This window comes from Anolis sagrei, chromosome 5, assembly GCF_037176765.1.
Source record: "Anolis sagrei isolate rAnoSag1 chromosome 5, rAnoSag1.mat, whole genome shotgun sequence".
NCBI lineage: Eukaryota > Metazoa > Chordata > Lepidosauria > Squamata > Dactyloidae > Anolis > Anolis sagrei.
This window is the reverse complement of record NC_090025.1, coordinates 102,276,506-102,302,330: the sequence shown is the minus strand read 5'-3', so window position 1 is coordinate 102,302,330 and position 25,825 is coordinate 102,276,506. Positions and strand designations below refer to the sequence as shown.

Sequence of the window (25,825 nt, the reverse complement as noted above, 5' to 3'; positions counted from 1 at the left end):
TTGGCCAAAATGTAGCACAAATAATGATTACTTCTTTGCTGCATAAAATAATTTTGATTGTTTTATATGAGGGTCGGATGAAAAGTAATGCCTCCACCTTCGTAACTCCTCAAGAGATGGCAATACTGGTATGCGACTTGTTCAGTAGACACTCCTCTACAGTTCCATTTTGGCGGGAAGCCTTAGCATCGAATGGTGGAACCCTGCGAGGTATGGAACCCTGCACAGATGGTCAGTCAATGCGATTTAAGCAACGTGCAGTCATTGAATTCTTGTCAGCAGAAGGTGTTACCTCAACATCTTTAAACTTACTCGCCCAACGATGCACAGTACTCACATCAACACAATCTCCATAAATATTCTCCTTTGGGGTGACATCTTCTGCTGTCAAGAATTCAATGACTGCACGTTGCTTAAGTCGCATTGACCAACCATCTGCGCAGGGTTTCATACTTCGCACTTTAACAACACAACCATTCAATGCTAAGGCTTCCCGCCAAAATGGAACTGTAAAGGAGAATCTACTGAGCAAGCCAGGTACCTGCTGCCATCTGTTGAGGAGTTATGAAGGTGGAGGCATTACTTTTTATTCAACTCTCATAAATAACATGTTCCTGATGATGTGTGAAGAAATATATCTTATACTTGCTTTTGGTCAAAGATGCATTACAGATTTTTACTGTGCTATGTGACATGCTAATGGAAGAACCCTGCATTTGCCTTATAATACAATATATGCCAATCAGCTTTTGGTTATAGCATTTTTAACAATAGTAGACTGAAGCATCAAAACCTGCACTTTTTAGAAATATTTGCTTTTTCCTTTGGATGATATACAACCATATTAATACTCTCCAATATCTGCCAACAGATCTCATTGTTGTCATAGCTTCAGTTATTGTTCTAAGTGTAGGATCAAATGGACAAGTGTTTGCTACATCTGCAATAAGGTATGTCATACAGTTTATTCTTGCTCTAAATTTCAAAATCTCGGAATCTGCTAGTAGTGGAACTTATGAGCTAATTTAAATTATGCACAACCATATTTATATTTGCATAAAGTGTTTATTAGTTGTAGCAATAATATATAATTAATTCTGCAACATTATGTATATACATCGCATTCTAGAAAGGGTAAGATTGATAATTCCCTACCTTAGTTAATTTCACAATCTAAAAATAAAGACAAAGAATCACCAGAGGAAGGAAAATGAAATGAAGAAAAAGCAGAGGAAGAAAATACGTTGTTAATACAAAAGAGGTATGAAACATTTAAGTCAAAAGGAAACATATTTATTATTTTTAGAAGTAGAATATGTGCAATTGATATGTGGGACGGCCCTGGATTATGATTGAGGATTGTGTGATTTTAAATGCAATGTTTTGCATATTTTAATATGATTTAATTTTAATTTTAATTTTTAACTTAAGTGTATTCTATCCGTTTGTTGTCCAAAAGCGCTGCCATATATAAAGCCACCTTGCATCCCCTTTGGAGTAGAGAAAGGCAGGATACAAATAGAGTAAATAAATGAACTCTGGCCAAAATGCCATATCTTGTTTATTACAATACTGTAGTATTTTCAGGAACCAGAGAACATTAATATGCGGAGCAAGTTTCCTTTTATCAGTCTCTGACCTATGTGCTAATTACTGTATTTAGCCAACAGACACAACAGTGGTCTCCAGTTCCAGTGAAGTAACCAGAATAAGGACACAAAAATGTCAAATATCATGTTTGGTTTACTGTGTTTTTTATGTTTTGTGTTTATTGCTTCTATGTTTTATACTTTAATGTTATGTTGTTTATTTTATTGCAATTTGTATCTTATTGTATTGTAATTTGTTGTTCGAGCTTGGCCTCATGTAAGCCACTCCAAGTCCCCGTTGGGGAGATGGTGGCGGGGTCTAAATAAAGATGATGGTGATGATGATGATGTTGATCATTATTATTATATAAATATGGGTCTTCTGCACTGAATGGGCTCACTTAAAGCTATAACGTTTTCAACATTCCTTTTTGAAGGGGAATCCGGTTTCTCCAGATACTTCGCATGCTTCATGTAGACCGACAAGGTGGGACCTGGAGACTCTTAGGATCTGTTGTATTCATACATCGTCAGGTATTGTATATAAAAAAGGAACGGAATATGTGTCAAAAGCTGTTTTTAAAGTTGTAGAATTCTTATTATGATATCAAGTTTGGCGATCGGATAGGATGACTCTGAATTTGGATTAAGCAGGAATAGGGAGTGCCCTATTTTCAGGCTTGATGCACTCCATGAGTTCTACATCCAGTCTACCCATTTCTTAATGTTTCCATTGCCAATCAGTGTGTTAATATGCTATTGTTATTAAGGTTAAAATATGTTTCATTACGAATGACAATGAAGCAGATCAGCATAATGACCTGATCAATCTCTGTTCATTAAAAATATTAGACATATATGCTTAGTTTTAGAAAACAAGCATTTCGATCTTCATTTAAGTTTTTGAAATATTTGCAAGGAATGCAAACTTCCAATAAACAATTCATTTTTTTCTGTTAGGAACTAATAACTACATTGTATATTGGATTTTTGGGACTGATCTTCTCATCGTATTTTGTATACCTCGCGGAGAAGGATGCAGTAGACGAGGATGGACAAACAGGGTTCTCCAGCTATGCTGATGCCCTTTGGTGGGGTGTGGTAAGTGCTTTTCTCGCTTTGTATCCAGTCCTACAAGTTTCGCTTTCTATTAGTGAAATATTTGGAAGCAGTTATTTGATAGTTTGAAAATGTTTAATGAGAAATAGCTTAAAGATTCTTAGTCTTTTGTTTTATAATATATGTATTATATTGATGGGCGTGGCCTCATGTAAGCCGCACCGAGTCCCCCTGGGGGAGATGGAGAGGGGTATAAATAAATATTATTATTATTATTATTATTATTATTATTATTATTTATCTTGAGCATGGAGCCTGAAATGATTGAAATGTGTAACAACTGAATTTTAAATCTATCCTAAAATGTGAAGCAGCCTTCAGAAGGCTTTTTTGTGAATTCTTTCTTATGTATTGCATAGGTGACCGTCACAACTATTGGGTATGGTGACAAGGTGCCACAGACGTGGATTGGCAAAACGATAGCATCCTGTTTTTCTGTGTTTGCAATATCTTTCTTTGCTCTTCCAGCAGTAAGTGAAATATATTTTTTCAGTGTATTTTTTAACATTACTTATTTCTTGAAAAATCTGGATGATGTATATGCCTAATTGGAAGGAAACTGTGGTGTTTACAGTTTATATGACATAGTCTGTATATTGGGAGAGAGGGAGGGAAGGAGGGAGGGATGAGAAAGAGAGAAATTGAGAATGAGAGATGGTTAATTGAAAATTCAATTCCTCAGACTTTGTCTTTTCGCAAATGAACAATGAAGTGGGTTTTATTTTGTTTTTGCAAATGACTTCTTGCTGCCTTTTAGGGGATCCTGGGTTCTGGCTTTGCACTTAAAGTACAGCAGAAACAACGTCAAAAACATTTCAACAGGCAAATACCTGCAGCAGCATCTCTAATTCAGGTAAAAGGGTGTTTGTTAATATTTCACAATTCCAGGAGGGGAAAGGAAATTACACAGAGCAATAAGCTGCTCCAGCTGTGATGGTGTTAACTAGGGATTTAGTAGGATTGAGCTCAAATCTCATCACATGCGTAGGAAACCATCCCAGTGAATTTGAGGAAGCAGCAGAGCTTTCGTCAACTCGCAGCAGTATTATGCCTCCTGGTGGCTAGATCTCTCTCAAAATATTGTTCTATGGCAGGCCTGCACAACTTGGGAGTAATAACGGGTCGAAATTAAATAGGCCAAGCCTCTAGATGCCACAAATAGGTGTTTAGCACCTCACTTACCAGGTAAGGTATTATTATTATTATTATTCCAAAGGCGACTCTGCGCAGCGAACAGTTGGCACAATTCAATGCTATATATAAAATACATACATCAATAAAAATAGAAAAAAACATAACATCACAATGTATCTAAAAGCATAAAAACAGTGAACAATAAAAAAATTTAAACTATGTTGTCATGTTCAGTTCTCGTCCGTTCTGTTGTCTTAGCCATTCCTAGGTCATTTTCTGATTCAAGTTTGTCTGATTATGCTGAGGCTCCAAAAGCTTGCTTGAAGAGCCAAATTTTCAGGGTTTTTTTTAAAAGGTCAGGAGAGAGGGGGCTGATCTAATATCCCTAGGCAGGGAGTTCCACAGCCGAGGGGCCACCACAGAGAAAGCCCTGTCTCTCGTCCCTGCCAGATGTGCTTGTGAAGCAGGCAGGATTGAGAGCAGGGCCTCCTCCAACGATCCTTTTTCCCTGGAAATTCCTTTTCCCCTGGATGCTCTTAAGAAAGGAAGCTTTTCTACGGGACGAGCTGGTCTACGTCCTATAGCTTAGCTACCTTGTGTGAGACTGACCAAAAATGGCTCCTTTTCCTCCCAGAGCCCAGAACAGGGGGCGGAACCAAAGCTTAATTATGATGGACAGGAGCCCTGCCCTATGACTGCAAAACAGATAACAGAAAGAAAATAAAGTTGGAGCTCCTGGTACAGCTGTACCAGCACAGGCACAATTAATTTCGTTGTGTTTATTCAATATGTAGAAATTAAAAGAAGCATAATATTTGCAGGGGATCTTTTTGCCCCTGCCTCAAGGTTTATGGTAGATATTCTTTGAATTTACTAAAATGACAATATGTTGTGTGTATCATGAATACTTTTTGAACCTTTTTTTTTTCTTTAATCTGTTTTCAGTGGGACAAGATATTGGGCACTTTCAGTGAAAAAAGTACACAAGTACACACAGAGACTCCAGTACTTAGTTTTATAATAGCTAAATTTGTTACACAGACAAAGGGGAACGTAACATATACTTTAACATTCACTCCACATACATAACTCTCCATCAGTACTCACCATCCTTCCTCATTCAGTCTATCTTGGAAGGAGGTGGGTGTTCAGGCTCTGCATTCCTTGCAGATCTGACACACCTTTCAAAGAGAAAAGGGTCTTCTTATGTAGAACTTTTTGCTGTTATCTTTCTGGATTATTTTGACAACTTGTCATTTAGCCAAGACTTGCTGAAGCTCCATCAATTCTGGAATTGATGTGTTTTTCTTCCTTGATATAAGAGGTCATTGATTCTGACTTCCTTAAAGAGTCATTGTGTCTGACTATGTAAACCTGTTGTTTACATAGTCAGGTCAGTTATGTCCGTTCAGCAGTTCATCAACTTTTCTTCAACACTGCTCATACTAAAGTTAATCGGGTCTTTGCCTCCCTCATAATGCAATTTTCCCAGGTTATAATTATAGGATGGTGTCTTCAGTCTTGCTAGGCCTAATAGTAGGCCTAGCTAGGTCCCAATCATACAATTTCATTCAATCCACTCATCACATGTGCTTCTGAATAATTTCTTTGTTATGGTGATCTCAAAGCTAACCTATCATGTTACAAAATTTATTCAGAGGAGCTTTTCCTTTACCTTCCCTTTAGAATTACAGGGGTGAAACAATATTAGATGCTTAGGTTGAAGAAGTTTGGAATTTTATTTCACCTTTTATAATATTAACAAAAATCTTTTTTTTAATCTTTTACAGACTTTGTGGAGATGTTATGCTGCAGAGAAATCATACAGTTCCACAGCTACATGGAAAATCTATATCACAGCTCAAAACACAAAGAAAACAGCATCATCATCTAGCCCACTTCTTCGAAAAGCGGTGCATATTCTTTTCTTACATTTATATCCCACCTTTCCATCGGGGATGTCAAGGTAGCATGGTTTCTGCCTATAGGGCAGTGTAGATCCAGCCACAGGCCACTTCTACACTGCCATATAAAATCCTTGAACTGCCTTGAACTGGATTATATGGCAGTGTAGAAGGGGCCAGAAAGAGTGAAAGCAGAATAATTAGACTGGGGAAATAAATTGTATTGTATCAAGAAAGATATAGAAGTCTGTTTTCCAATTTGCATGATACCTCAGCATTGGCTGTGATTGATAGGACTTCTGAAATTTTCAGTGTCGTAAACTTTGGAAGGTTTCCTGCTCTTGGTTTAAAGAAATAATTCCATAGAAAAGAGAGACAAGAGTAGAAATTTAGAAAGAAATATCCCACCTAAATATGTGGCTGGATCTACACTGCCCTGTATCCCAGGATCTGATCCCAGATCATTTGTTTATTCCAGATTATCTGGCAGTGTAGACTCATATAATCCAGTTTAAAGCAGATAGTCTGGAATCAGATCCTGGGATATAGGGCAGTGTAGAGCCATCCTGAGACTTTTTACATTAAATGAAATGAAAGATATAAAACCTTGGGGGAAAATCTATATAAATAAAAATGTAATGTTCATTTGTGGGATTAACATAACTCAAAAACCACTGGACGAATTGACACCAAATTTGGACACAAGACACCTATCAGGCCAACGAGTGACCATCATTCATAAAAACACTGAAAAACACAGCAGAAGAGACTTAAGCCAATAATAATAATAAATACATTACAACACATGTGCAAAACCACACATATACAGACAAAGCACATACATACAGATTAGGCCACAGCAACATGTGGCAGGGGGTAGCTAGTAAATAATAATTTACTTTTTTCCCAGTGTCTTTCCAAAGCCTTGTTTTTCTGGAAAAATTGGGTTATGAAATGGTTTCTTTTAGAACAGCGATAAACTATTCAAGAGTGGGGTTTAATATATTATTCCTCCCTCCATTATTTCTAAAATTGTGTAGCAAGTAACTTCTATAGGATTGCTACTCAAAAATGTGGTCCATAGAGAAGTGCCAGCGCATAGGCCAGTCTGTAATGAGTTTCCAGGGAAGAAATAAGTACTGTACATGTTGCCTTTAATACCATTTGCAAAATTCTTATTTTAAGCATTCAGTGTAACATCTTATGATTTTTTTTATATGGAAAAGTGGTCCTTACTCTTTATTACAGAGCAGCAGAAGATACAAGAGAAAGGGAAAGCCAGGGCGTGATAATGGTTCTACACCTATAATGAATACCGGAGAGACAGCTTTGTCCATCCCACAAATTACTTATGAACACATTGATGATCGAGAAGACAAGAAAGAGCTGAGCTTTTATCTTGATGAACCTGGAGGTAACTGTTTCTCAGTCACGTATTCCTTTTACAGTCATTAGCTTTATTCTTATTGAGGTTTTGCCAGTAAGAAGTCAGTTGAGAGCTGACATCATATAAATCTGATTGCCAGAAAAAAAAAATTTTTAGTTCAGTTTTCTCCTTTACACATAGTGTTTATATTGGTGGAAAGGTTTTTTTTTCCTGTTAAGGAACTTTCACTATGTGTTTTTCAATCTACAGCAGTGTTTCTCAACCTGGGGGTCGGGACTCCTGAGGAGGTCATGACGGGGTGTCAAAGGGGTCGCCAAAGACCATCAGAAAACATAGTATTTTCTGTTGGCCATTGGGATTCTGTGTGGGAAGTTTGACCCAATTCTATTGTTGGTCGAATAGAATGAGCTTTGATTGTAGGTGAACTATAAATCCCAATAACTGCAACTCCCAAATGTCAAGGTCTATTTCCCCAGACTCCACCAGTGTTCACATTTGGGCATATTGAGTATTCATGCCAAGTTTGGTCCAGATCCATCATTGCATGAATCCACAGCACTCCTCTGGATATAGGTGAACTACAACTCCCAATCTCAAGGTCAACGCCCACAAAACCCTTCCAGTGTTTTCTAATCATCATGGGAGTTCTGTGTGCCAAGTTTGGTTTAAATCCATCGCTGGTGGAGTTCAGAATGCTCTTTGATTATAGGTGAACTATAAATCCCAGCAACTACAACTCCCAAATTACAAAATCAATCCTCCCGCGACCCCACTAGCATTCACATTTGGGCATATTTGGTATCTGTGCTCAATTTAGTCCAGTGAATGAAAATACATCCTGCATATTTGATACTTACATTACGATTTATAAAGTAGTAAAATGAAAGGTATCAAGTAGCAACGCTAGCAATATTATGGTTGGGGGTCCCCACAACATAAGGAACTGCATTAAGGGGTCACGGCATTAGCAAGGTTGAGAACCACTGATCTACAGAGACATGCTTTAGGTTTATGACCTTGGTGACAACTAGAACGGAATGCGTATGTAGACCAGGGGTCCTCAAACTTTATAAACAGAGGGCCAGGTCACAATCTCTCAAACTGTTGGAGGGCCAGATTATAATTTGAAAAAAAAATGAATGAATTCCTATGCACACTGCACATATCGTATTTGTAGTGCAAAAACACTTAAAAACAATACAATAATTAAAATGAAGAACAATTTAAACAAATATAAACTTATTAGTATTTCAATGGGAAGTGTGGGCCTTCCCAGAATAAGGAAACTCCCTGCAAGATGTCCTTAAACTCACTTTAATAATGACTTTAGATCAGTGGTCCTCAACCTTCCTAATGCCGCGACCCCTTAATACAGTTCCTCGTGTCGTGGTGACCCCCAACCAAAAAAATTACTTTTGTTGCTACTTCACAACTATAATTTTGCTATTGTTATGAATCGTAATGTAAATATCTGATATGCAAGATGTATTTTCATTCACTGGACCAAATTTGGCACCAATACCCAGTACACCCAAATTTGAATACTGGTGGGGTTGGACAGGGATTGATTTTGTCATTTGGGGGTTGTAGGTGCTGGGATTTATAGTTCACCTACAATCAAAGAGTATTCTGAATTCCACCAATGATGAAACTGAATCAAACTTGACACACAGAACTCCCATGACGAAGAGAAAATGCTGGGAAGGTCTGGTTGACATTGACCTTGAGTTTTTGGAGATGTGGTTCACCTACATCCAGAGAACACTGTGCGCACAAGAAGTGATGGAACTGGATCAAACTTGGCACAAATACTCAATATGCCCAAATGTGAACACTGGGAGAGTTTGGAGAAAATAGAACTTGCCATTTGGGAGTTGTAGTTGTTGGGATTTATAGTTCACCCACAATGAAATAGCATTCTGAACCCCACCAATAGAATTGGACCAAACTTTCCACATAGAACCCCCATGTCCAACAGAAAATACTATGTTTTCTGATGGTCTTTGGTGACCCCTCTGACACCCCCTCACGACCCCCACAGGGGTCCCGACCCCCAGGTTGAGAAACACTGCTTTAGATTGTCTGCACATTTCTTCCCTCTCCAAAACCTCTATCGCAATTACATGTTACCTGTTTATGTCCAGCATTATTTTTAAATTTTTAATTATTACATTTGTCACTGAGGTCATAAACCTAAAGCATGTCTCTGTAGATTGAAAAACACATAGTGAAAGTTCCTCAACAGAAAAAAAACCCCTTTCCACCAATATAAACACTATGTGTAAAGGAGAAAACTGAATTAAAATCTTGGCCCAGCCATAGGTTTTTAAATGCATCGTGTTATTGTTATCGGTTTTTTTGCTTATTTTGCTTATGAGTTTATGTGTTGTTTTTTGTATTATTGCTGTTATTGTTTATTGTTGTGTTGTGGGCTCGGCCTCATGTAAGCCACACCAAGTCCCTCGGGAGATGGTAGTGGGGTACAAATAAAGTTTTATTATTATTATTATTATTATTATTATTATTATTATTTTGACTGATGAGATAGGGTTGTTGTTGTTGTTGTTGTGTGCTTTCAAGTAATTTCAGGCTTATGTTGACCTGAGCGAGGACTGGGGAAATGACCTTGAAGGGCCGTATCTGACCCCCAGGCCTTAGTTTGAGGACCCCTGGTCTAGCAAAACAGACTAATTGAGAATGACTGCAGTTATAGTTTGACATCTACAGTTACAGTCCAATCCAGGGGTCCTCAAACTTTATAAACAGAGGGCCAGGTCACAATTCCTCAAACTGTTGGAGGGCCAGATTATAATTTGAAAAAAAAAACATGAATTAATTCCTATGCACACTGCACATATCGTATTTGTAGTGCAAAAACACTTAAAAACAATACAATAATTAAAATGAAGAACAATTTAAACAAATATAAATTTATTAGTATTTCAATGGGAAGTGTGGGCCTGCTTTTGGCTGATGAAATAGGGTTGTTGTTGTGTACTTTCAAGTCGTTTCAGACTAAAGTTGACCCTGAGCAAGGGCTGGGTAAATGACCTTGGAAGGCCGCATCTGGCCCCCGGCCTTAGTTTGAGGACCCCTGATGTAGACACGTGGGCTATATAAGCTAGATGTTCACCCCACTAGTTTTAATGGTTAGTTTCTGACACTTGACAAAGATGATTTGGGAAGCAATTTCACCTCAAGTATGGCTTTAGCCCATCCACACTATCATACAGAATCCAGATAATCTGCTTTGGTTTATATGAGTCTACACTGCTTTATAATCCAGTCCAAAGCAGATTATCTAGATTTTATAAAACAGTGTAGACTGGACCTCTTTCAGTGCTTTGTAAACCAGATATAGTGATACTAAGCCTGCACAAGAAGGGATTGTTTGCTAATGTCTAACAAAAGCAGCCAAGGAAGAATGCTTGTAAAGATAAAAAGAGTGATGCAGAAAAGTTTGTGAGAGCTAGACAATTACATTAAAGTCAAAGGGACAGTTGATAATAAGATTCATGACTTACCTGTCAAAGGTGTGGGTGAAGCAGAGTACATTTCCAGAAGATATGTAGCCAAATAAGGTAGTGACGGCAAATTTGAGCTAGAAAGATTCACAGTCTTTCCAAGGTGCCAAATGGAAGTGACATTAGCCATGCTTTTTGTTAGACATTAGCAAACAATCCCGTCTTGGCCTGCTGGAAGAGCAAGCACAGGAACTGGAGCTTCAAGGCATAGAGGAACTCTCAGACTCCATCTACACTGCCATATAAAATCCAGATAATTTCCTTTGAATTGGATTATATGGCAGTATGGACTCATATAATCAAGTTCAAAGCATATAAGGTGTATTATCTGCTTTGATAATCTGGATCTACAATTCCTATGTCCAGAGGCAGCCCTAGGTAATTTTCAACGGTAAGCAAACAGTATTTTGGTCGCCCCCCACCCCTTCAAACCAATCACTGATATATATTTTCTGTTTGTCGTGGGAGTTCTGTGTGCCATATTTGGTTCAATTCCATCATTGGTGGAGTTCAGAATGCTCTTTGATTGTAGGTGAACTATACATCCCAGTAACTACAACTCGCATATGTCAAGGTCTGTTTCCCCCCAAGAGCGCCTCAAGAGCGCCCTGGGCAAAATCAACTATACTGCAAATGCTTACTTTGCATAATGGGTTGAGCCGCCCCTGCCTATGTCTCAGGATTTGACCAACGATTATCTGCTTTGAACTGGATTATATGAGCCTACACTGCCAGATAATCTGGGATCAGACTGTTAGATATGTTGTGCAGAGCGTGTTTTAGCCAAGTCTCATGCAAAAGACACACAGACAAGAGGAAAAAGGAACAGAAAAACTTTACTCTTGTCAGCAGAGGCATAAACTTGCAGTGTTGCATACAAAATCAAACAGTGCAATAAACTTACATAGTCCTTGTAAGTAACACAGAATAAGGCTTCTTCATCTTCATTCAAATGAGAGAGCAAAACATAAACCCTGAGTAAATAGCTATTTTATCATAGCAAAGAGCATCGCTGTTAGAGCATAGCAGCATAAAAAGCACAAATCCACTACAAGTGGTGGTACACAAAACACAAAGGTAAATATATTCTTTCAGCCAATATAATGCAACATTGAACAAATAACAAATTTATATAGTGTGGCATACAGCAGTATATAATGAATTACAAACTGTGGTTTACACAGTGATTATACAACCGTAGCAAAAATAGTCTTTCTTGGTGTAAAGCCAACTTCTCTATAGGGCATGAAGTCCCTTACTCTAGAGAAGGATACTCTTGAGTGAGGTTTTCAGTTTCTTGTAAGAAGATACCCACACTCTCTTGAGGGCATAAAATGCCTTACTTTAGAGAAAGTTACTCTTGAGTAAGTTTTGAGTTTCTTGTACGAAGATATCCACGACCGGTTTCGACTAAAGTCTTCCTCAGGTGGAGAATTGTAGAGAGTAATGAAGTGGACATCAAGTTTATCACAATAACAATGCTTCCTCGGATGTTTTATACAGTGAAACAGTGGATCTACAGGAAATATACACAAGTGGCTAGAACATGTCCCACAAGGGATAAACATTTGCATATTATGATAACGTGTAAGGTATACACAACAAAAAAGGCCTAGGTACTTACAACAGGTTCTCAAGGGCCGTGCTCTGCAAAAGTATGTTTCTGTATCTCCATCTACGAACCTACACGCTCGCTTCGATCATCTGGGGAGGCCCTGCTCGTGATCCCGCCTGCGTCGCAAGCGCGTTTGGTGGGGACGCGGGACAGGGCCTTCTCCGTAGCGGCCCCCCGACTCTGGAACGCCCTCCCAAAAGATCTCCGACAGGCCCCCACACTAACAGCTTTCAGAAGGAACCTGAAAACTTGGCTGTTCCGCTGTGCCTTCCCGGATTAGGAACCCCCATCCCAAGTCCTAATAGCACTAATAGCACTTTAGCACAGTTAATATTGCTGCACACCGTACTTTAATCCCGACGCCCCTCCTACCATTTTCAGCACTTTTAACCTTGTACCTCTCACCGGCCGAACCAGTTTTTATATTGTCCCGATGTATAGTTCTGTTGTATTGCTAATTTTGATTTGATTTGTTTTTGTTTTTAATTTGCTTTGTTTGTTTCTATTGTACTGTGTTGTGGCTTCGGCCTGTGTAAGCCGCATCGAGTCCTTCGGGAGATGCTCGCGGGGTACAAATAAAGTTAATAATAATAATAATAATAATAGCAAGCACATGGCCAACAGATAGACACAAGTTTATAAAGTAAAGCAATTAAAAGGGCCCAACCCAGGTGAAGCAAGTCATGAAACTGTTAAAGAGCTATACGCTATAATTTACATGAAACATTGGAATGAAATGGTGTCATTCAGGCCATTGGGATGTACAGTTTTAAGGGTGAAAATCCAAAAGGCTTCATGCTGTAGTAATTTAGTACCCAAATCCAAATTAGAGGGAGGTGTGACAACCTCTAAAACTAGCACCCGGATTGATTCTGCATTGTGATTTAAATCAGCAAAATGTTTATAAAAAATAGAATCAGCGGAATGATTTCTAATTTTGCTCTTGTGTTTGATGATCTGTTGTTTAACTTGTCTGCTTGTTTGGCCAATATACATAAGAGAGCATGGGCAAAAAATTATATAGACCACACCTTTAGTCGTACAGGTGGCAAAATGTTGTAACTGGTAAGAAGCTTTAGTGACAGGATTCTGAAATGTCTTTGTCTGAATGAATTGTGGACATATCGGACAGTGATGGCAAGCAAAATTTCCTACTAAGTTGTGTTTGACTTTAGTGGTTCGAGAAAGGTAATCTATGTCAGAATGCACGAGCATGTCTCTGATGTTCTGTGTTCTTTTGTGTGCAATCATGGGAGGTCTCTCACATCCAGGAATGTCACTTATATATTTTTTCACAGTTTGAATAACATGCTTGGACAAATTAGTTAGTGTTAAGGGCCATTTGTCCAAGCATGTTATTCAAACTGTTGACTTTTCCTCATTTTGAGTGCCAGTTCACCATTTTATCATGCATTGTGGTTCTCCATTTTAATAGTCGTTTCCTTAGTTGTGGAGCCTGTTTCTTCAGCTTTTCAGCTCAAACATTCATATTTATATATTTGTGAGTTCAATTAAGATGTCCAAGTTAATCAGCTATGCATTAAAAGACGTCGTGGCACCATCAAGAACTCAATTAAACAGTGCAAACAAAACCTTGGCTGTATGCAAACTGTGTTTGGAATGAATTATTCTTCATCGGTTACATACTATTAGAAAGGCAATGATCCTTTTTGCATTAGAAGATTCAAGTTCAATTGCTTCCATATGCCTCATCAATTATTTCCCACAATTTAACACTTCATTGAGTCCAGTGACTGTGTTGAGGGCCCTTTGTTTTAGGAATTCTACAAGTGACTTGACCTCTTTCTTTGATCAGCAGGTGACACCAATTGTTATTTTATTTTTGGTGAATTTATTTATTTAAAACTTTTGTATCCCGTTCTTCTCTACCTCCATGGAGGGACTCAGAACAGCTTACAGCAAAATTCAATGCAATACAATAAATAATGTCATAAAACAACATACAATAAATAAGTTCTAAAATACATATAAAATACATACAAAATTCATCACAATTAAAAACAACATCCAACTCAGTCCTAAATGTTGTGGCCAAATAACTTTTAGTCTGTATTGAATAACTCTTAGTCTATATTGAATGGATTTCCAGCTCCACTGCCATCAATTATCATAGCCATTGTCCCAGGATATTTCTTTATAGCCACAAGCAGAGTTTAATTTCCCCCTTGTTATAGAGTCAGTTATGAATCAGATTATGTTCAATGTGTTGTCGAAGGCTTTCATGGACAGAATCACTGGGTTGCTGTGAGTTTTCTGGGCTGTATGGCCATGTTCCAGAAGCATTCTCTTCTGAAACATGGCCATACAGCCCGGAAAACTCACAGCAACCCCGATTATGTTGTCTTCTTCTGACAACTTCCCTTACTATCCTTATCTAGTCCCTTTGCTTCTATTTCTGCCTTATATACTTCACTGGTGAACTGTTCTTTTTCATGGATACTTTCCCAGATTGCTTTATGCATGCTGCATTGCGTCCTCCATTAAAAGTACCTTCTCTGGATTCTTCTGTTTAGGCTAATTACCACCACTTGCTTATTATTCCATTCCCCTCAAAAAAATCATATAACTGCCTTTGCCTAATTGATACCTTGTTTGATTACATGTGATCTTCTTGGCCCATCTCAGTTCGAGTTTTGTAGAGTTAATTCCACTGAAATGACCTTGACTAATGTAGTAGATGACACTGGCTGAAGCTCAGAATCAAGCATACCAAAGGTGAATTCAAATGAATAGTCAGCATGTTTAGGGGTAAAGTTAGAAAAGCCAAAAAACTGAATAAGTTTTTTTGGAGAAGTTACTAAAAAGCTTATTCTGTAGCAAAAAGAAGAACAAGAAAATGGTAGGGCCACTGCATACAGGTGATGGCAAAATGCTAACAGGGGACAGAGAAAAAGACTTTATCTGCCTCAGTTTTACTTTTTGAAGCCAAAGTTTATCATGGAGCCCCAAGAAATGTTTATATATTATACAGGACGAGGCAGCAAAACTTCATTTTTTTAAATGCATGCCATTCAGTCGGTTGAAGATGTAGCAGAGCACTAGTGGTCTAGTTCGAGAGGTGGGAGTATAAAGTTTTGTCCTGACACAGTTCAGTTGCCATCATGCGTTGGAAAAGTGAGGAGCGTGCTCTTGCCGTTGAGGCCTACTTTTCGAGCGGATTTGGAGTGGCCAGCCTGCTCTCCAGATTTGGCCCCTTATGATTTTTTTTCTTTGGGGTTTTTTGAAATCCCGTGTTTATGTGAACCGTCCAAGGACCCTACAAGATTTGAAGACCAACATCCAGGAACAAATAGCCAACATAATGCCTGCTATGCTGGCAAGAGTCATGACAAACGCCAGAAATCAGTTTACTTAGTGTATGGAGAATGGGGGACGTCACCTTCCTAATTTGATCTTCAAAACTATGTAAAACAAAAATTTAGGTATGTACCTACATTATAAAAAAATTAAAAAATCTGATTCATACAATCGGTTTTATTAAGTTTTGAAAAAAGGAAGTTATGTTGCCTCACCCTGTATTATATATAGTGTGTGTACGTGTGTGTGTGTGTGTGTGTGTGTGTGTGTATCAAGCATGGACAAACTTTTTGATGCATTGTGTTTCAGAATTTGACAAACAGGCCAGACCAGTGGCTGATGGATGGAGAGTGTTTATGTGAACTAACTGGAAAAAATGAACAAATTCCTATGCACATGGCACATCTCTCATTTGTAGTGCAAAACAAAACGAAAGAAGAACAATGCAATATTTAAAATGGAGAATAATTTTAATAGTATTTCAATGGAAGACCCCAGGGGGCATCCAGTCCAAACCTGCCATGCAGGAAAAGCATAATTGAAGTGCTCCCAACAGATGGCCGCCCAGACTTAATAATGTTAATGATAATGATAATAATAATAACAACTCCAGCAACCTTCCAGTCAACCCCGTTCTGGCATGCAGGAAAAGCACAATCAGAGCACCCCTAATGGTTGGCTACCCAGCCTTTGTAGTAGTAGTAGTAGTAGTAGTAGTAGTAGTAATAGCAGAAACCCCAGGGGCCATCCAATTCAACTCCCTGCCATCATGCAGGAAGAGCACAAAGCCCCACCTGAGCGGTGGGAAGGAAGTAGGCTTTTGGAAGCAAGGAAGACAAGGAGGAAAAGATATGAGTAGTTAGGAGGCTGAGGAGGAAAGGCTTTTGGCGGCAAGGGAGGCAGGGGAGGGGAAGGAGCCGAAAAGAGGAGGGAAAACTTTGGGGGGGGGGGTGGTTATGCAGAGTCCCAAGGGCTCTTTGGAGAACATTTTGAGAAACGCTATTCTAGAGAGTAGGACACGGAGCAATGGATTCAAATTGCAAGAAAAGAGATTCTACCAAAATGTTACGTGTTCCTGCATGGCAAGGGATTGGACTGGATGGCCCTTGTGGTTTCTTCATACTCTATTATTCTAAAGTTACTAATAATGCAAGAACAAAGGCTAATGGTTTGGAGGCAAGAATGTAATCAAGACAAATAATCAGGGATAGTCTTACTGTCCCTTTGTATTGCCTGACAGTATTTGCTAGAAATTGTAGCACCTGTGTTACATATCAGTGCAAAGGCCTTAGGCTTTGGAATTTCTTTATAACTGGGCTACATGATAAAGTGTAAAATAGTGCTTAGAAAATAAATGACTATATTCTCTATGTTTTACGGTTTTATTTTAAATCGATTACATGGAATTTTGCTGAGATCTAAGGGTTTATGACTTGCAGCATTTTTACAAAGCTGCATAACACCAGTAGTTGGTGGTATGTTTGTTGTGTAAAATATAGCAATACAATACTGAATGTTACCTTATGGCCTCAGTTGGTTTCATTGGCATTACAATCCTATACTTGCTGGTGCATTGCTAATCCTTACTTTGTTGACCATAATAAGACTACTCCCCTATACGATCCATCTCAGAGTCTAAGATTGTCGGGGGAAGCCCTGCTCTCGATCCCGCCTCCCTCGCAAGTGTGATTGGCAGGGACGGGAGACAGGGCCTTCTTAGTGGTGGTCCCCTGTCTGTGGAACACCCTCCCCAGTGAAATTAGGTCAGCTCCATCTCTCATCTCCTTTAGGAAGAAGCTCAAATCATAGTTTTGGGACCAGGCATTCGGGTAGCAGGCTTAACAGTAATCGTAATGATTCATGAGAATTGATAATGGACAGAGTTTGGACTGGGATCTTGACGTTGAATTGGACTTGGATGTGGCTATATTGTTGTTAATAATGTTTTAATTGGATATTTTATAATTTAATGTTTTTAACTAATGTTCAATTTGTATTATATTGTTTTTGTTTGTATGTGTTGCCATTGAATTGTTGCTGGCTGTAAGCCACCCTGAGTCCCATCTCGTCCCATCTGTGTCTTCCCGCCTCCCCCCGGCCGGGGGTTGAGAAGGATGGGATACAAATGTTTGAAATAAAACAAAAATAAAAATACTACCACTACTAGTACCTTTACTAGGTACACCATTGCCTGTGTTTCTCTAGTAACTGTAATACTGGACATTGCCTGGAAAACAGTTTAAAGTTTCTGTGTAAGTTATTCAACAAACCAGAACCTTTGCCACCATTGAAGCAGTACAAAAACTTTCCATGTGGACTTCTGTTCCACACAGCCACATAATCCAGAATATCAAGGCAGTGGAAGGCAGTGTGGGTTATTTGAGTCCACACTGCCTTCCACAATGTGGAAAGAGCCTAACATGGATTTAGACATAGCTCTTTATGCCAAACTTAGTTAAACTAATCACGTCTGAATACATTCCACCCTTCTTCTCCACTAGGTCTTACAAGGATGTTCAAGCAAACAGGTAGGTTGGGAGGGGGGATGATAGTATGTTTTGTAGAAACAAAGTAATTATTGGTGATAAAAGATCTTAATGTTAACAACGCTGTGCATTTCCTCAGCTTACATATTGTTTCAGAATTATAGCTGAACTGTTTTAATAGGTTTTATATACTATTTGCCATTAATATTTTAGAATTTTCTATATCTAATTCATTACTTTGTTGAAATTAGCCATGGATATGAAACTCACAGTGCGATTTCTTTATGCCAATTTTAATGTTATTGGCTACTTAGTGTGACACAGTTTAAGAAAGCGGATCTTACAGTAACCTATAGTAAAAGTGAGACTCTTGTTTGTCCTAAAAGGGATTTTGCCATTTTAGGACAAACAAGAAAAGAAAATATTTTAACTTTTCTTGGCTATTTATTTATTTATAGTATATATATTCCACGCTTCTCACCCCACAGGGGACTCAGGGCGGATTACAATATATACATACATGGCAAACATTCAATGTCATAGACACACAACACATATAGACAGACAGTCAGAGGCTATTTAACATTCTAATTTTCTGGCCACCAGGGGAGCTGTCACTTCACTGTCCATCTGCGACACTGATGAAGTACTTTCCACATTCCCTGTTTGCTGGAGATTTTTTATGGCCTCGTAAATTTGTTAAATTAATCTCCCCACACATAGGTGGTACCTAAATTTCCTACTTGACAGATGCAACTGTCTTTCGGGTTGCAAAGGTCGACAACAAGCTATACAAATTGGCCAGAAGTTCACTCTAACCCGGGCTAGCTTCGAACTCATGACCTTTCGGTCAGTAGTGATCTTAATGCATCTGACAACCAGCTAGCTGCACCACAGTCCCGGCTATTGTTTAATTGTACTGAACATTGTGGATATGACAGCTAATTGAGATGTCAGTGACCAACAGTTGCCTTCTACTGTTTCTTGCAAACATGCCAAAGCTAGAGAAATTCTTCCTACAACCTCATTAGACGGGTCTGAATTTGGCGGTGCATGCTGGTTCCCCTTCTCTTTTGCCACAGAGCCCACTAGTTCCCATTCCATGATCCACAGCTACTTCCAGCGGGGCTCTATCGTAAAAGGGAAAGGAAACTGTCATATGCTGCTAAGGTGGCAACACGGGAGGCTCCCCATGTTGCATAGTGATCGAAAGGGAGAAGCCAGGCAGCAGAAACTTCCCCCTGTGGGGTGAGGTAAGAGGAAAGCCGGATGATGGTGGTGATAGGTTCCCCATGTCGAGCAATGCTGGATTCACCATTATGCAGGGCAATTCCAGCGGTAAATGAGATGAAGTCCTTAGTCTGCATATCAAGATAAGAATCCATTCCTCGTCATTCTAGGTCATCTTAATGGGATAATATATCTCAAGCATTATATTATTATTATTATTTACGTTTATCCCACTTTTCTCCCATGGATGAACAAAGTAGAAAAAAACTACACAATACTATGCAATACAGATAACCATAATCCCCCCCAACCTGACATGTAAACAATAAATCAATATATTTCATAAAACACAAATTACATAGATATAAATAAGCCTTAAAATGACCACATATATCATGATCATAAATATCCCTATGCCTCAGGCAATTCAGGTTGTCCTAAAATATTAAAGCATTAAACTAAACGTCTCAAAGCGCCAAGTCTTTGGCCATGTGATCCTTGTCTGAACAAGTAAGCTGCTATCGTGTGTTGTCAGGAAGGTCTGCTTCCATAAAAAGATTTTCATCTGAGAACAAAAGGCCAATAACAAGGAGGCCAAATGCACCTCTTTGCGGGAGAGTCTTAGAGCCACGGGGCCATCACCGAAAAGGCCCTCTCTCTTGTTCCCACCAACCATACTTATGATAGAGGTGGGACAGAGAGTGGGGCCTCTCCTGATGATCTCAGGGCTCATGTGGGCTGATAGGAGGAGATGCGGTCAGTAGTAAATTTTGCTGCAGTTTTCTAAAAGCTACAGAATTTTAGTAATGAGTCTGAAAAAAATACACTAGTGAAAATGCGGAGACTAAAGATGAAGAAGGATCATTTTGGAATACATGGTTTTGTTATACAAACTTCATGAGGGTTAGTTTCAATGAATACATTTGTATAGACTTTTCTTAGACTGGATATAATTAGCTGTCACATGGCTTATCATGACTTCATTTTATTTAATCATTTTCTTGTTAAATCTGAGGCAAGCTCCAAGGTTTAGTCGGTGCCATATTTAGGTTTCGAGGTCTCAAGGCCAGCGACACCCTTCCTTCTAGATTGGCCCGTATCCCTCTAGAGCTGAAAGAGTAGACAAAGAGTATGCATCCCTTCTGAAATCCTATGGCTGCCTCCTGCAGAATTCTGGGTGGGTCTTGTAGTTTAGGGGATTTGCCAGTGAAATCCTGGGTCTCACTAAACTACAAGTCCCAGAATTCTGCAGGAGCACACACAGGATTTCAGATGGGATAAATACTCTGCCTACTCTTTCAGCTCTACTGTGATAATGAGTACAGGAGGTCCTTGATATCCGCTTGGGTAAGATTTCAGGACCCTCCGTGGACACCAAAATCTAAAAATGTCCAAGTCTCATTATACTGTTTACAATGACAAAGTAAATTTATAGAAAATGGCAAACTATATAAAATGGCAAACAAGTATTAGAGAGAACTCGAGGATCTGTGAAATGATGAAAGGCTACAGCAGGTATGCCTACATGTCAGCATAGTCCTTGTCACGCAGTAAAATCACAGCTTCCTGTTTGGATTTTTATCCAAATATTTCTGAGCTATAGTTGGTTAAATCCATGGATGCGGAAATTGTGGATATGGAAGGCTGATTGCACTATATTGATAACTAAGGCGCTCCTTGTTCTGCTGCTACTGGATTCTTTAAAGTAGCTGATACAGATTCTCTACTTCTCCCCCACATTTTCTCCTCCTCCTTAAAGTTTCTTTTCCTCTCCATTAGAGGGAGCAATCATCATGGGAAAATATTGTGTTCCTCACTATTGTGTTGTCTCACTACTTATTCAGCAGGCTGTAATACTGTAGGATTGGTGCTCTGTGGCTTTCCCTATCTTTTTGCTAATTTTTCTGTTTCCTTATTGCACCCTGAATGACTGAAGCCACCATACAATTTGCTTTCTTGGTCTGAGCCATATGTCGGTTGTAACATTTGTACTAAAGGGCAACATACAAATGTTTTCTTCAGTTCTACTTAGGCACTTGAATCCTTCTTTTAATTCTAATTTCACTCCTCTCTGTTTCTTCTCTTCTTTCCCTTCCTACTCCCAACATCCCTTCTCTCTCCCTCCTTCACTTCCTCCCTCCCTCTTTCACTCTCTCATTCACTCCTCGTCTTTCTTCTACCCCTGCAACTTCTTCCTTTCTTTTATTTTCTCTTTCTAATACCATTTTTTGTTGTTTGCTTTATTTCTATCCCAAACTATCAGCTTAAATATCTTCTCCACCATTCATTTCAGTCTGTGTTTCTTACGCTTCCTGCCCTCTCCTACCTACAATTTCTGATTAAATGTCTTCTTCTCTCTCTCTCTCTTTCTTTCTCCACTACACATATTGTTGCACTCCAGAACAGGAATAATCCTCTGACTTTAAACACTACATTGAATAGGAAAAAACAATTCTTTTATTGAAGATAAGTAAAAAGCAGCAAAGTAAAAAGCATTTTAATGAAATAGGTAAATCCAATTAGGTAAGAAGATAAGCAGGAACAAATTATTCCAAGGTAGAGTTCAGCAACATTCATAAAAACAAAGTCCACACAATGTATTGTCGAAGGCTTTCATGGCCGGAATCACTGGGTTGTTGTAACTTTTTTCGGGCTATATGGCCATGTTGTAGAGGCATTCTCTCCTGACATTTCGCCTGCATCTATGGCAAGCATCCTCAGAGGTAGTGAGGTCTACTGGAACTAAGAAACTAGAGGAACTGGAACTAGAGGTAGTGAGGTCTGTTGGAAAAGTCCACACATCTCCAATACAATCCAGAAAATCAGAAATAAATTGATCCAAGGCTTGGGTAAGCAATCATGAAATCCATGAATCCAAAACCATGAACAAGAAATATCTTAGCATGAAACTTCAAAGCAAAGTTTCCATAAAACAAGGACAAGAACTTGCCGGGATTCTAAACGATGCTTCATCTGACTACACATCCCAAACTTGAGACTTTTGTCCCCTCATTAGCTAGGTCACTAGCAGTCAGAAATTGGTTTCTCTTTAGTTGAGGCTTTCTTATTTGATTTCTGCTGAAGCCTAACAGAGCACCTAAGCCTTTGCACAGCTCTCCTCTTATGACTGAACTCTTCTCGTCTATCTCTCGGCTTGTTATCTACTTGCTCATTAATTTCTGCAGGTGCCGAGCTATTTTCATCATCATCCCCTCAGGGATATTCTCCTCAGGGATACTCTCATGGGGAACTACAGGGATCTCCTGGTCATTCCCTGCATCAGTACCACTGACAAAACCATTGCCATCTTGAAACTCATCTTGAACCTCATTAACATCATTTCCCACATCCAAAGTGCCCTGATCCTGAAACACAATCACAGGCTGAACTCAAACACATATTCTGGTTGGCAATGAATTATTTCTCTCCTTCCCTTGACCCCTCTATCTCCTCCTTTCCTCCTTTCTTCAGTTCACCATGCTGCATTTTGTTCCTGTCATCATCATCATCATCATCATCTTCATCTTCATCATCACTATTATTATCATCATCTTCATCATCATGTGCTTTCTTTTTCAGTTTGCTACCACTTCTACCTATACTCATCATCTTCTTAATCTCTTCTGTATCTTCACCTTTTTCTTTGCCTCCATCACCCGAAAACCTTGAAATGCTACTGTCTCTGTATTTTAAAGTTAAGTCTAATTAAAACCCATAAGGTTTGGTTTGAAGTAGACATGCATCGATAGAATTCCTCTATTGATTTCTGCTGCTCTGTTAATTCATTTATCACGATCATAATCTTTATCTCACCTTCCTACAAATATATAGTGATTATCAATAGATTAGATTGCTAGTAGCATTATGATTATGGTTATTACCAGTTTGAGGATGTATTAAAATACATGCTTGAAAAGTTAACTACTCTAAAGTTTTTAAAGCAACAGTTGTAAAAGTGTTCCAGGGAGAGCTGGGAAAATGTGCACTTTCCCTCCTATATATACATATGAAAAATGTGGTTATAATCAGATTTTTCCACTCATTTGTTAGTCCTTGGGCTTTTTAATTTGAATTACATCTTTTGCAGTTGATGCTTAATATATAATCTTTGATGGAATTACAAGAGCCTGCTTATAATATCATTACGCCGAGATCTCAAGTTTAGGTCCTGAAAGTATTGTGGCCTGGCAACCTTAACTGTCCTGACCTTAGGAAAATCCAAAATAAAATTGCAATATTCACTAGACTTATCTGCAATGGCTTCAACGCCTTTGTGCAAGAGCACTAGATAATGGTCTATTCATATAGACATTTTCTACTTTCTTACTAGGTTTTATGAGTTATTTATGCTTGGTGAAGATGTTAGAAAGTTGGCTGTTCCTGTGTTCTGTGGTCAAGTAGAGGAGCCTACATGATAGCAGCCAATTTCCCATGCAGAATTCTTCCAGTGTGTAGTTTTAGAATATGGCTACAGAGAATAACCTCATTCTTCTACTGTCCCCCACCCCTCATGTTGTCCCTTGACTCATGTGTGAAAAGGGCTAGCTAATTTGATCATTCAGTGGCATGGAAAGATTCCTACTCTGTTACACATGCTTAGCCCCGGAAGACAAAGGCAAAACCCTCTCTGAACACATGTCATCAAGAAAATCCTGGGATAGATATGCCTTACTTTTGCCTTCGGAAATGACTTAAAGCACATAATGCCATAGTGTTTGGAAATCATTGGAACAGGACCATTTGTTGTTAACACTGGCTGATACACATTTTGGTACCTCAAATGTTAGACTTCTTTCTAAGTACCCTATTTTTCGATGTATAAGATGACTACACGTATAAGATGACCCCCAACTTTTCCAGTTAAAATATAGAGTTTGGGATATACACGGCGTATAAAACTACCCTTCTTCCAGTGCACACCAAATAAATAATTTAAAACATTAGATTTCAATATGGTAATGTTCCTATTACTGTCCCTCCTTCTCGACCTCTCAGATCTCACACATGCACGCCTGCACTGCTTCACTGCAGTCCTCAGGAACAAGATCTGAGAGGCAGAGAAGGAGGTACAGTAATAGGATACAGGGGTGGGCCAGATGAGTGAAAGAGGCATGTTTTTCTGGGCACAGCGTCGCTCTGTCTCTTTTATTATTTATTTATTTATTTATTTATTTATTTCAGTCATTTGTACTCTGTCCTATCACGACCTCCGCAGAGGGACTCAGGGCAGCTAACTGACCGGCACCCTATGGTCATAGAATCATGGAGTTGGAAGAGACCTCATGGGCCATCCAGTCCAACCCCCTGCCAAGAAGCAGGAATATTGCATTCAAAGCACCCCTGACAGATGGCCATCCAGCCTCTGTTTAAAAGCTTCCAAAGAAGGGGCCTCCACCACACTCCGGGGCAGAGATTTCCACTATATTGTTATTTAAATTGTATATTTATGTTTTGGTTATGGTGCTTATAACCAAAACATAAATATACAATTTAAATAACAATATAGCAATAAAACAGTATAAAACAGTATAAAAAACAATCAAATAGTCAACAGTAACCGGTTTACGTCATCGTCCAAGGATATCCTGGGCACCCCGGGCACCTGCAGCTTGCTCTGCCCTTGACTTACACCTTCCTGGTGAGGTGCCCCCTCACCTCATCATAGGGCCCACAAGAAGACACTTCTTTCCACGAATCCTGGTGAATTGATTTTCTTCTACCGTACTTGTACAGCACCACCCTTGCTGCTTTCATATGGTTGCTGGATACGGCAGGGATGCAGTTGTGGCCGTTTTTGAGCTCCCCCCCACCACCACCACCACCACCATATGTGGCAACCACAGATTCTCCAGTACGGCTCGGAAGTTTCAGCACCCGCCCTATAAGACGACACTCAGCATATAAGACAACCCCTGACTTTTGAGAAAATTTTCCTGGGTTAAAAAGTAATCTTATATGCCAGAAAATGCAGTATATTTAACCTTTCGATTCTAAAAAATCACCAGTTTTCCCCTATCACTTCTAGTTTTTGAGATACAGAATGTATGCCATCTCCCAGTTGCCATCTGTTTGCCGATAGGAAACTATTATAATCATATCTAAGAAATTAAAGCTGATGCAATCTGTATCCAGTGCAATTTTCTGAATCAGTGCCATGACTAACCCTAGGAACAGGTCTAAAAACCAAGACACTAAGAACAAATGTTTTGGTTGGGCTATGTAATTTATTGTGCAACCAGTATAAAATACCACTCAGCACTTTGTAGTACATTCAGTTGAATGGGAGATAACTATGTGTGTTTTTGTAAAATGTGTACATAATAAGTGACATAACATTAACTCATACGAAATTAATTTAGTTTTAAGAAAACAGAATTTGAAGTTCAATGTATTGTCGAAGGCTTTCATGGCTGGAATCACTAGGTTCTTGTAGGTTTTTTTCGGGCTATAGGGCCATGTTCTAGAGGCATTTCTCCTGACGCTTCGCCTGCATCTATGGCAAGCATCCTCAGAGGTAGT

The 25,825-nt window shown here is 39.0% G+C and overlaps 1 protein-coding gene across 3 annotated transcripts in view; it reads left to right on the top strand.

Annotated features, from left to right (window-relative positions):
* The window catches only part of LOC132776438 (potassium voltage-gated channel subfamily KQT member 1-like), a 277,235-nt gene that overhangs the window by 39,293 nt on the left and 212,117 nt on the right, over positions 1–25,825 (top strand). For 2 of the 3 annotated variants that reach the window (XR_009631613.2, XM_060778095.2), the window contains exons 5-12: positions 872–950; positions 2,027–2,123; positions 2,550–2,690; positions 3,068–3,178; positions 3,466–3,561; positions 5,633–5,755; positions 6,995–7,160; positions 18,092–18,118. Coding sequence is in view for 2 of the 3 variants with exons in the window: in XM_060778095.2 (XP_060634078.2) it covers positions 872–950; positions 2,027–2,123; positions 2,550–2,690; positions 3,068–3,178; positions 3,466–3,561; positions 5,633–5,755; positions 6,995–7,160; positions 18,092–18,118 (840 nt within the window). In the remaining variant the exon portion in view is untranslated. The remainder of the gene's footprint in view (positions 1–871; positions 951–2,026; positions 2,124–2,549; positions 2,691–3,067; positions 3,179–3,465; positions 3,562–5,632; positions 5,756–6,994; positions 7,161–18,091; positions 18,119–25,825) is intronic. The other variant, XM_060778096.2, reaches the window with a different exon arrangement.